We start from the raw sequence: 12722 nt of genomic DNA, 5'->3' as shown, positions 1-12722 counted from the left end.
TGGCTACGATACTGTAACACAAGCGGAATGGACAATGCTAACAACACATTTCCAGTTTGCCGATCGGTATCATTAACATATCTAATGTTTTGATCTACAAAAAGGGGGGCTTATTCGTGTATAAGCCTAAAAGAAGTCCTTTGAGAGCCTCGTCCAGCCAACAAATCAGTCTAAACATTAACACTCAATTTGTGTGCCGTGTTCTGCTTATGTTGATGTTTATGGGTCATAACTACAGTGTGCTTGCTATGTTGATGTTTATGGGGAATAACAGTGTGCTTGCTATGTTGATGTTTATGGGAAATAACTACAGTGTGTTTGCTATGTTGATGTTAATGGGGAACTATGTTGATGTTAATGGGGAATAACAGTGTGCTTGCTATGTTGATGTTTATGGGAAATAACTACAGTGTGCTTGCTATGTTGATGTTTATGGGAAATAACTACAGTGTGTTTGCTATGTTGATGTTTATGGGGAATAACAGTGTGCTTGCTATCTGGCCGCCAGAATGTTAAAGACCCTAACCAAGTGCTATGATGATTAATGACACTTGTGGAGAGTCTCTCATTGTGATGAGTCTCTGCTGGGATCAAATCCAGGTCTCGTGTCCAACGTCCAAAGGCCACCACCAACTGAGCAGCTGCAGCTGAAATGCTAATGGACCAATGTGGGGTCAGAGAGAGAGTGAGTCAGAGACGAGAGAGAGAGAACAGGCTACAAACACCTCTAATCACCTGTACTGTTATGATAATGAGAGAACAAGCTACAAACACCTCTAATCACCACTGTGCTGTTATGATAATGAGAGAACAAGCTACAAACACCTCTAATCACCTGTGCTGTTATGATAATAAGAGAGAAAACAGGCTATGAACACCTCTAATCACCGGTGCTGTTATGATAATGAGAGAAAACAGGCTATGAACCCCTATAATCACCGGTGCTGTTATGATAATGAGAGAAAACAGGCTATGAACCCCTATAATCACCTGATAATGGTGGTGCTGTGAGTGATATGGTGGGATACAACACATTCCGATTCCAATTCTAAATATATTTATCCCCCGAGGGACAATTTCTTCATGTAGGCAGTGACATAAGACATTACACAACGTATTAGACAGGACAATAAAAAAGAACAGGACAGACAGGGGCGTAAGTAGGTGTGGGGTATTAGCCCCAGGAGAGGAAGGAGGAGGGTGGGAGGGGCATGTTGGAGTTCAGAAGGCACTGAAGTCGGCCTGTAAGGGATGGGGGAGTAGTGACTTGGGAGGAGGTGACTTTGGCAAGAAACGCTGAACACGGTGATGGCATGGCATGGCCTTTATATTCTGGGTGGCTGACTGTAAACAAGCACACACACACACACACACACACACACACACACACACACACACACAGTTATAAGGGTGTTAAGACTGGACTGAGCAGCCCATATAAGGGGAGCTGTAAGCAGGTGGCTGTAGTGTGTGTGTGTGTGTGTGCGCCTCAGTCCCTGTTTTAAGTCTGAAAGACCAGTGTGTGTGTGTGGTTGGATTGTGTGTGAGTATCCCAGTCCCTGTTATAAGTGTGTAAGACCAGTATGTCCACTGGTGTGTGTTTGGATAGTGTATCTGTGTGTGTGTGTTGTGTGTGTGTGGTGTCAGTGTGAGTGTGTGTGTGTGTGTGTGTGTGTGTGGACAGAGTCCTGATGTGGCGCCCAGAGCAGAAGAGCTAGAGGCAGGTGGCCATGGTGTGTAAGACTGGAGCAGACAGCTGAGCCTGTCACACAGTGACTTATTCTTCAGCCCGCAGCCTGCACACACACACACACACACACCAGACACACTGACCACTTCACCACCCCCTGGGTACTGGATCAACAGATCCTTTGTACAGCACTTTCAGTGTATGTGTGTGTGTGTGTGTGTTTTAGGTACAGTAAGGAAGTGATTTTTATTTTATAAACTCATATTATGAAGAGAAAAAATTAAGCTTATGATGAACAGTGAACCGAAAAAAAAAAAACACATTAATTCAAAATGTTTCATTTTAGTCAGTACTTTTAGAAGTTTTTAAATACCATCTTACTTAAGCACCCTTTCTTGTCCATTCCAATTGGAAACATTTAAAGCTCTGAGCAGTCCTCGGTGTCTTGAGAGCAGTGGTTGAGTCCTCTGTGTCTTCACAGTAGTGTTTGAATGTTCAGAACAGGTGGCATAACAACAGTATCTGACCAAGAGTTAGAAATGAATATAATAACCACAACATACCTACATTCATCAAAACAAACATCAGCATCTGACAGGTTTGGCCATCATTATTTACAAAGTAGTAATCTTTTTTTTTTAACGATGAGCTTTACATATGTTCTGTGTTTCATGTTTTTATATTATACTTGAAGTGCTGGCAAAGATTTTATCCAATGAATAATTAGTTTGAAGATCTTACTTACTCAATTCATTTGGCTGACGCTTTAATCCAAAGTGATTTACGTCAGTTAATTTCAAATGCCAGTACCCAGAGCAACTCGGGATAAAGTGCTCAAGGGCACAGTGGCAGCCAGGAAACTCTTTCTGTTAACTGCTTTTTAGCTCTGCTCCTTATCCACTGCACTACCACCGAATCAGATCTAACTCAATGAAACACATTTTTTTTTTTTTTTTTTTGGGGGGGGGGGGGGTATTACTGTATATATCACCAAACAAAGTCGCTAAGTCGTAAAAGTCGTAAGGCATGTTTCATAAAGACAATATCTACAGCCAGGGCACATTTTCTGGGTAGAATGCAATAAGATATGAGGTTATCCCATCTGAAAGCTGAGGGAATCACTGTATGTAAACAGAAAGATAAGCTATGAGGTTATCTGAAAGCTGAGAGAATCACTTTATGAAAACAGAGATTGTTTTCTCATTTTGGCTTGATCATGCATTACACATGGAAACAGTCAGTCAGTTCATCTAGACCTTTCATGTAGTATTTATTAACAGCAAATCATTTTACTTTAGTTTAACAATGTCTCTCTTCTCACTTTTACTGACAAATCAAGTGAACTCTTTTCCAGTGCATACAGTATGTGCCATGGTAGTGATTAAACAATTATTCTGAAGTACTGAATCAAGTCACTAGATGGCGACAAATTATTTCTTACCAACATTCTTCCAGGGAGCAAACAACTCTGATTTTGTGGTATACATTAGAGTTTCAGGATTTTTTATAAATAGTTTATTATATATTTATAGATATTGATACTTCAAAATGCTAGTCTTATGATAGTTTGGGTCAGTATTATCAATATATTTTTAAAATAAAATATAATTAATAAGTTATAAAAAATACACACAAATGCTGCTTTCTGACTAAATCCCCTATCAGTCTACAGATGGTCACATATATTTCATCTATACATGTTCCAACACCTGTCAAAGGACAGAGAGCTCTTACTCCTTTCCAAATAAGCAGAGCTGGGGCTAATTTCTGGAGAGGTGTTTAATTGCTTGTGCTAGATATAGGGATTTTCCACAGCGGCCAACCAATGACCGAGCCTATTTACCATAAAAAACAAAACAGGACAGTGGGATTGAGGTTGGCTGCTGCTAGATGAGCTGATGCACAAATACAAACTGCAGACACAGAGGCAAAGACGTGTTTTCTTATCAACACTAAAATAGAAATGTAATTTGCCATCAAACACATGATCACAGACTGCTGAGCTCTAGTATAATAGATATCATTTTGTTCATAAAAATTGTGTGAATATTGGAATGATGTGTCTATAATGTGGTTCCCGAAGGAGGGGATTCAGTTTGGTTGATGTGTTGTATATAAAAAAAATGTGTGATTTTAAAAGATCTGTATGGGATGGTGGTGGGGGTTTGCGCTCAAAAGGTACCATTAAACTTTCTACTAATAATTATTTTCATCAAAATTAATTTCTTGATTGGAATGATGTGTCTGTGATGTGGTTCCTGATAGAGGGGAGTGATTTTGGTTGGATGTAGGGCCCTCCAGGTCCTTTATGCCTGAGGCATCCCCACTGCCTTGAAACAGCCCAGGGTTTATGTAATTCTGCATCTTAATTGTATTGTGTTTGGGAGATGTTTGTTTGTCTAAATATGGTTTTATTTTTGGTGTAATCTAACAGGCACCTTGTCTCTAACTTCTGAGCTGATCAGAGGAATCAGATGTTTGTTTGGTGTCACAAACAAACAGCACAGACACACAGAATTGTCAGCATTGTAAAAGGTGAGAGTGTGTTCATCACAGTCTAGAAACACCCCTAGGACCTGAAATAGTTCAGACACCGGAACTGGAGTAGGAGGTTCAGTGTTGACAAAGAGTCCAGTTCCTTTCTCATACTGGAGAACCCAGAAGCCGTTCCGTGGTGTTAAAGAGACTCTGTGTGTTTGTTCTGCTGTGTTAGTGCACACCCCCACATACCACGACTGCCTTGCCTTAAGATGACCAAAAAAATCAGTATAATGCACTTGCACCTCCCAGTAGTGCTTCCCTGAGCTGAAAGACTGTTCACATAAAGCATGAGCAAATCTCATCTCTGTGGCTGAAACCTTTAGTGGATCAGGGCAGAGGATGCCAGTTTTATTATCTTGTACTTTAAGAAAAGAAGGCACGGTCTTCATATCCAGAGTCAGATTCACTAAAGGAGAAAAAGAGTAAATCAGGATTCATTTCACATGTAGTCATTCCGCACGTTATTGTAATGAGAGGGATACTTGTATTACCGTAATGTTTTTTTGACTGGTTCACATCTATACATAAAAACAAAACAAAAATGAATCATTTTCTGTCCAGCATCCTCTAGTTTCTAGTTGAGCTGAATATGTTAACACACCAACTTGTTATTCCATATTTTGAATATATGGCCTACAGAATATTTACCTGGTATTCTGATTACAATGACCCCTGCGCAGGTGGTGATGACTGTAGTCCCCCTTTGTTTAGTAGCATCTGATATGTTTCAAAGACAAATACTGTTCATAACAAAATATACACAACAATGCAAAAATAATTGGTTCAAAGTATCAGTTAAGGATTAGTATTAGCATATACCAAACCAAACTGTTGCTTCAACTTCAACATTACTCAAAGTTTATTCCAGAATGGGTACTCAACCATGGCTGTCTGAAAGTATGGTTGGGGTGTACCTGAACTATTTCAGTCTGACATCCAGAATAAGACCTCAGCACCAGAGACAGACTGGACATACAGTACCTGCTACTGCAGTGCTGTCTGGCTGTGTGTTTGTTTCACTTGGTCCATCCTTGGACTGCACATCATTTGACTCGGCTGAAAAGAAATTAAAGGAAAAGTGATATTGACCTAAAGTGTGTTGAAACACGATACCAAGTGTGAACTTTTGTCTCATAGCTCATCTCGGCTTGTCCCCTGCACTCTGAAATCTGGTGCTAGTTAGCCGATGCTACCAAAAGGTTTTCGATGGGGGTGCCTCGGGCATCGGCCTAGCCATGCAAATAAATCACTGAATCAAATCAGTCTTATTCTGGAAATAAACTACCAGTGCTTTTTCAAAGTTCTCAATGTCTCGTTTTAAATGTCAGGGCCTTCGGAAGTCTGCCAATGAAGTGTGGAGCTACTTTGAGCCTCGTAAATGGTGTAAAACAGTGATTTATTTGCATGGCTAGGCCGATGCCCGAGGCACCGCCATCTAAAAACCAGTTGGTAGCATCGGCTAACTAGCGCCAGATTTCGGAGTGCAGGGGACAAGCCGAGATGAGCTATGAGACAAAAGTTCACACTCGGTATAATGTTTCAACACACTTTAGGTCAATATCACACCGAACTTCTCCTTTAAGAGTCTTTGTTAATGTCATGTTTAAACCATAAACAGTAGATGGAAAAAGGAAATCACACTCAGGGGTTGATGCTCAAATTAAAGATTAAAGATTAAAATAAGATGAAACAGGGTACAAGGCTGTGTGTTTGTTTCAGCATTGACCAAGGCTGGACTATCTCCCTCCTTGGACTCTACATTATTCGACTCTGCTGATAAATTAAGAAATTATGAGTCTTTGGCAAAGTGAATTTGGTCATGTCTTGTTCATGTCATGTTTAAACCATAAACCATATCAGTGAACAGTTTTGAATGAACTTGCCATTGAGGGGTGTCCATTCATCTATAAGAGAGAAGGAATAAGTCATGAACCGTCATGTCAGAATTACTGTAAGGAGAGTTTTCTCTAAACTGTAGTTGTTGATGCCATGTTGACATATTCTGTGACTTCTTAAGTAATTTGGTAACACTTTATAATAACTACACACAATTCATCATTTGTTAAGCCTTTGTTACTTATTAGTTAATGGTTTGTTCATCATTAGTAATTTCTTGTTCATACATAATTTATCATCTGTAAAGCATTTGTTCACACAGTTATAAACGGTTTGTTCATTGTGAATAAGCCTATCCAAAAATTATGTTTGTAACTACATGATTTATACTTAATAAATAATGAAACAACCACTTATAAATGAAATCATTTTCCCATTATAAACCAGTTGCAAACTATTACAAAATGCTTTGTTCATCATTTGTAAAGCATTGATCCTATGTCAATTCTCATAAATGAAGTATTTGTACACACAGTTGTAAATAGTTTGTTCATATGAAATAAGCCTATATCTAAAATATGTTTATGAATTATTGTTAATATTTAATAAATTATGCAATACTATTTTGTTGATGAAGTAATATTTCTTTTCTTTATTATTTAACAGTTGTTACATAAGCATGCACTAATGATTAGTTAGGGTGAGGATGCATATTTTATAAACCACTTCCTAATACTATAATTCATGTTTAACTCAGGAGTTACAAGTGGTTAATTAATGATATTTTGTGAGCTTATCTAAAGTGAGGACTTCCTATGCCTTGCTAAATATTTTCAAATGAATCATAAAGATTACATTCACATTCATTAATTGAGCAGACAAGCTACATACAGTACACATTTCAATTAAATTGAAGGCCATTGACACAACAGTGAAAGCCGGGTATCGAACCACCAACTTTTCAGGCTACTGCATGCTAGTCCAGCTCCTTATCCACTACACTACCTTGGCCCAGATAGAAACACCTACAACTATGCAAAACGTTGTGTTTTCTTCTACTACACACTGTTAAGCATTTATTCTGTAAATTATTATTAAATGCTGTATTCTTTGTTTGTAAGGCATTATTCCTACATTAATTCTCATCTGTAAATCATGTTTACACACAATTACAAATGATTTGTTCATAGTAAACACCCATATCTACATTATATTTTTGAATTGACTGTTGTTATACCACTGGGCAGAGGTAGTGTAGTGGATAAGGAGCCAGGTTAGCAGGTAACCCATAAAGTTGGGGGTTCAAGCCCCGGCGTTAATTGACATGTGTCACTTTGGGTAAAAGTGTCTGATAAATGCAAATGTACACTTTATAACTCATTTGTAAATGTGTTGCAAGGCATAAGACTTCCTCACTTTAAATGAGCTCACAAAATATCATTAACTAACCACTTGTGACTCCTGAGTTAATCATGAATTATAGTATTAGGAAGTGGTTTATAAAATATGTATCCTCACCCTAACTAATCATTAGTGCATGTGTATGTAACAACTGTTAAACAATGGAAATATTACTTCATCAAAAACATATTATTGCATCATTTATTAACAATAATGTATAAACATATTTTAGATATAGGCTTATTTACTATGAACAAACCATTTATAACTGTGTGAACAAATGCTTTACTGATGATAAATTATGTATGAACAATAAATTACTAATGATTAACAAACCATTAACTAATAAGTAACAAAGTGTTACCGTAATTTGCATTAACACAAGCAGTAAAGTGTCATGGCAAAAAAGATATCTCTAATTCATGCAAAACAAATCTCATACTTACTTGCTGCAGCAGATGTTTCTGACCGTGTCTGTTCTTCATTAGTGCCTGACTCTGGTCTGTACCCATTGCATTCTGGGAGAAATTAATGATTTTTATACATTTCATGTCTGTGAAAGTATGTTCTACGAACATACATCAATGTGAACTAAGTTAACATTACCTGAATTTATTTCATTGGTAACAAAAAAAGTAAATAAAACTTGCCGTAATTATAAAAACATTTTGAGAAGCATTAACAGATTAGAATATCACAGCAATAATAATAGCAAATGAGTTGTTAAGGCAGCCCCTACTGGGGCAATGATCATAAACAGCCCATTCCCTAGCGGCACTTGTGCACTTAACATACCTGCATTTGTTTCATCAGGAACTGCAGTTGCTGTAGTTATAAACAAACATTTTTTATAACTACAGATTACACTCTGCAATAATTATAACAAATTAGTTGTTAAGCCATACTGCCACCTTACACACTGAAAGGCATTGAGTTACCTGTTGGTTTCCTCTGACGTGAGAAGAGTCTGACATCTATCAGGAAGATGAGGATCGGGGTACATTAGCTCATTAAAGCCTGATTACCTGCTTTCATATTATAGTTCACATGTTGTCAAAAAAGAGAATTCTATGATTTCCTCACCTTTTTTATGTTGCACAGCAAACCATATGACCACACCACATAATATGAAAAAGAACACACCAGTGAGTCTGTGTTCCCTAGATCCTGTGCAGTAAATAACCAAAATTAAAAGTCCAGCCATCACAAACAGCATCGGCATATAATATGTCCTTATTATGGTGTATAAAAACTGACCGTTGGTGTGTGTTGGTGTGTGTGTGGTTGTGGTGCGTAGTGCCACCCTGCTCTCTCTCCTCTCCTGATCAGACAGACCCACAGCGCAGGAGAGCCACTCGGCCTCAGAGGGACTGTAGAGCAGCCAGGAGCTCACAGCCACCAGACCCCCCTCATCTGCAGCAGGAACCAGCACACACATACACACACACACACACACACACACACACACACACACACACACACACACACTTAATATCACTTTATATAAACACATAACACACACAGCACAACACACTTCATATCACTTTATAAACACAGATATAACACAGTGCAACACCCTTAAAGAGGCCCTTTGCAACAATTTAGCAAAAAATACCTTAATTATGCAGGTTGAGAGTCGTTCTAATGGTTCTACAACACTTTTTGGGTCGTTTGGTGGGTGCTTCGTCTCCTCCTAGTGCTTCTCCGTGGAAAAAACGAATATGCAACTTTCTGGTCGCGGTCCGAACACATCTGGATGTAACTCGGCGGAAATACTCGAAAATTTAGTCAGATTGTAGTTTCTAAGAAGACTGCAAAACAGACTCCGACTTGGCTTTGTTGCTGTTGAAATTGTAAGTAGCCTACCCTTGGGTGAACTTCGTTTTTGTAATGTGATTTGATAGTCTCTTGAACAATGTGTTTGCTCGACCGTTCCATTGTGAGCCCTGTATGTGTTTAGCTTGGTTTATTGATGGCTAGCTCGCTAGCTAGTGGGGGTTTAGCGTAGCAGTCACTTGCTACCGAAGCTGCAGGGGGAGCTATGTCGTGAAAAATGCAAGCCCAAATCAGGCGAAAACCCAGAAACAGCGAAGGAATAACCAGACCTGCATACAGTAGGGCTTCTTTAATATCACATAATATCAAAATCCCATTTTCAGACACACACTGTAGAGGAGAATAATATCACATAATATTGGACTCCCCTGTGCAGACACCCAGACGGTGATTACCTTTGAGGAAGTGGATGTTGCTGTAGTTCTGATGGATCTCTGTTCCTTTTCTATCTCTCCAGGTGACGGTCGGCTCTGGAAACCAGCCATCCGACTCACAGGTAACATTCACCTGTCCTACGCCACCCTCAGGAAATGAAATAACTGGGATACTGCCCAACACTAAATGTGTGTGTGAGTGCGTGTGTGTGAGAGAGAAAAAAAAAAAGAAAGAACATAATCATTTAGTCTCTCAGGTATTACGATAGCTTATATGTTCTGCCCACATATACTGTAATGGGAAGACTTTATTACACGGCTCTTCATAATGCTGCAGAATGCTCCATTCAGGACAAAGCAAGACCCCTCCGCTGGCGCGACGGGGTCCTGTTCGCCCTGTCGGGACTTATTTTCCGATAATGACCAGCGTCCTATATATTATCCCTTACATAGAAAAGTGTTTGCATGTCTCACCTGTTACTATGAGATTAATTCTGATCTCACTGAACCATACAAAACTCCCCACATGGCACACATACTCTCCCCTGTCCTCCAGAGTGAGGTTCTCTAGTCTGAGGGACGCGTTGCCCTTCTCCAGCTCCCCCACCAGAGAGACCCGGTACCGAGGGTCTGCAGGTTCCCCCTGGACCCGCCGGTTATCATACAGCAGAACCGGGGTACTGAATGCACTGGGCCGGTACCAGCGCACCAGCATAGGTACTGCACTAGAGGAAGGGGAGAGTCCACAGGGCAGAGTGACAGAAGATCCTTCTGGAGCCGAGACCGGACCTTCAGAACCCGTTAGAGAGAACAGCTCAGGGTCTGGAGTCACAGCAGCTATACGGGACACAAAAACTGGAGAGAGAAGAAATGAATCGATGGCAATTGGATCTGTGTAGACATTACTAAAAATATTTGTGTTTTTATCTTAAAAATTGATGGGCAGATATAATAAACAGTGAAATCAGTGGCAATTGCACTCGAATAAGGCATTCCGTGTAAAAGGTATCAGACATTCTGTATGAAGAAATACTCACCTGTTACAACGGCACTCAAAGTCATCCACATGTGTGGCATCATCTGGAAATAAAATGGCATGGAGAACCATCAACACAATAACAAGTCCCATCATGTGCTATATGAAATGGCATGGAGAACCATCAATACAATAACAAGTCCTATCATGTACTATGTACTGCAGTGTCAACAGGACAGGAGGTCAAGGCTGCAGCTCTTATCAAAGAATTATATATGACAGCAGAAGTGAAAGTAGGAAAAAGCTCAGGATTCCTTACTGAACCAATAACTTAATTATTGACTAACTTAATTATTAACTACACCAAGTAAATCTATAAAACTCTCTGCTTGGCATTGATGCTGCATAACCACCTGAGTGTACACTGAGCCACTGAGTGCACTGTTTTACTCTCCAAGCTAGGAGGAAACTGATCAGTGCCACTTTCCTACCAGTCTTGGACTATGGGGATGTTATTTATATGCATGCTGCCTCTACCACACTGCACGCACTTGACATAGTCTACCATGGTGCACTACAGTTCATTAATAATGCCAAGTCACGCACTCATCACTGTCGTCTTTATGAGATGACTGGTTTTAGCTCTTTAGGTCTGCGTAGATGGTTCCACTGGCACATTTTTATTTATAAAGCTATTAACGGTGATTTACCCAGCTATCTTACTAGTCTGTTGACTTGGAATCATTCCATTTACAACCTCCGCTCCGTTAACACTCTGGCTCTAAATATCCCACGTACTGTACAACAACTGAATTTGGTATGACTGCTTTTAGCTATGCTGCTCCTTGGTGTTGGAATTTGCTCCAAAACGTTTTGAAGCTTTCTGTTTTTATCCCACTTGGACATTTTAAACAGTTACTTAAACGATCCAAATCTGAACAGTGCACATGCTTCCAATGACCCCTTTATGTGATTTTTATATTCCAAATCTGAACAATGCACATGCTTCCAATGACCCCTTTATGTGATTTTTATATTGTTTTTACATGTACTGTAAATCTGTTTGATCTTTTGTTTGTTGTGTCACTGGCTTGTGTCGCTGTTTTTTTGGTCTGTCTAGTCCTCATGTCTTTCTTCTGTGTTATTCTGTCCTTATTAGTCTGTCTTGTCATCAATGTTTCTGTGTAACTTGTGTATCTGTTACCCCAGGGCTCCCTTGTAAAAGAGATTTGAACATCTCAATGGGACATCACCTGGTCAAATAAAGGATAAATAAAAATAAAATGTTCAAATGTCTTCGTCAACATTCTGATATATGAATAATAATATCAATAACATCCAATATCAACAATTAAAATAATGAGTTTTCATATTAACAAAAAAAAACATAATCATGCAAATCACTACTCTAAGATTATTAATTAGTTAATCAATGCAAATTAAGAGTGAGGTGAACAGATTTAAACACTTCTTGAAAGTCCCAAAACTATCACAAGAACATAGAACAGAACTCATTCCAGCAGTGACACAATATGATAGTCTAGACACAACTGTTGAGTATAAGTATAAGTAAGTATATATACTCTTTTGATCCCGTGAGGGAAATTTGGTCTCTGCATTTATCCCAATCCGTAAATTAGTGAAACACACTCAGCACACAGTCAACACACAGTGAGGTGAAGCACACACTAATCCATGCGCAGTGCGCTGCCTGCAGTTATCTGACAAAGTCAAGTCAAGAGCAACTGCAATTATCTGACAGACAAAGTCAATTCTAGTTCCTCTTCAGAACCGCTGATACACAGATTCATACACTCTAAAATAAAATTATTTAAATCAAAGAAATACTTACCTTAATGTTTTTACACATGAAAGAGAAAGAAAACCACCACTAAAACCAGAGTTCCACATTCCTTTGGACACACACACAAACTCATGGGTGTTTCTCTGGTAAAATATTAAAAGATCATAACTCAGCCATGTGATCTCATCTTTATTCAATGCCCCCCCCCCCCCCCCTCTAAAGGTCTGTAGTTAGTCATTTAAATCTTCTTAATTGTAAGCTAAA

The 12722-nt window shown here is 39.1% G+C and overlaps 1 protein-coding gene and 1 long non-coding RNA gene across 4 annotated transcripts in view; one reads left to right on the top strand and one right to left on the bottom strand.

The window, feature by feature from the left end:
* LOC121707531 overlaps positions 1–10058 on the top strand; it is a 15425-nt gene extending 5367 nt beyond the window's left edge. Inside the window, exon 3 of the long non-coding RNA XR_006031347.1 lies at positions 9893–10058. This is a non-coding gene — a long non-coding RNA (uncharacterized LOC121707531). The remainder of the gene's footprint in view (positions 1–9892) is intronic.
* LOC121707528 (butyrophilin-like protein 8) lies at positions 2944–12654 on the bottom strand. Of its 3 annotated transcripts, XM_042090177.1 has the most exons (15): positions 12507–12653; positions 11859–11907; positions 10716–10758; positions 10153–10533; positions 9700–9861; positions 8726–8881; positions 8552–8635; positions 8407–8442; positions 8264–8293; positions 7915–7986; positions 6115–6135; positions 5213–5287; positions 4880–4948; positions 4723–4749; positions 2944–4637 (listed from the first exon to the last, which is right to left on the bottom strand). In XM_042090177.1, exons 2-15 carry the CDS (start codon positions 11889–11891, stop codon positions 4102–4104), a joined length of 1725 nt encoding a protein of 574 aa, XP_041946111.1. In that variant the 5' UTR covers positions 11892–11907; positions 12507–12653; the 3' UTR covers positions 2944–4101. The 3 variants fall into 3 exon arrangements, with proteins under 3 accessions (XP_041946111.1, XP_041946114.1, XP_041946113.1); XM_042090180.1 differs by lacking the exon at positions 8552–8635 and having other exon boundaries at positions 12507–12654; XM_042090179.1 differs by lacking the exon at positions 11859–11907.
* Positions 12655–12722: the final 68 nt, after the last annotated feature.

The sequence above is a fragment of the Alosa sapidissima genome, chromosome 4 (genome assembly GCF_018492685.1).
Source record: "Alosa sapidissima isolate fAloSap1 chromosome 4, fAloSap1.pri, whole genome shotgun sequence".
NCBI lineage: Eukaryota > Metazoa > Chordata > Actinopteri > Clupeiformes > Clupeidae > Alosa > Alosa sapidissima.
Note: the sequence above shows the minus strand (reverse complement) of the source record. Positions and strands in the feature narration are given on the sequence as shown.

Excerpts from the sequence above, each read along its gene's own strand:
- LOC121707528 (XM_042090177.1), bottom strand. The coding sequence starts at position 11,891 with ATGTTCAAATCTCTTTTACAAGGGAGCCCTGGG. Across the intron at positions 9,862-10,152 it reads AATTAATCTCATAGTAACAG|TGTTGGGCAGTATCCCAGTT; the intron begins GTGAGACATGCA and ends ACACACATTTAG. Across the intron at positions 4,638-4,722 it reads CCAGTCAAAAAAACATTACG|TGAATCTGACTCTGGATATG; the intron begins GTAATACAAGTA and ends TTTCTCCTTTAG.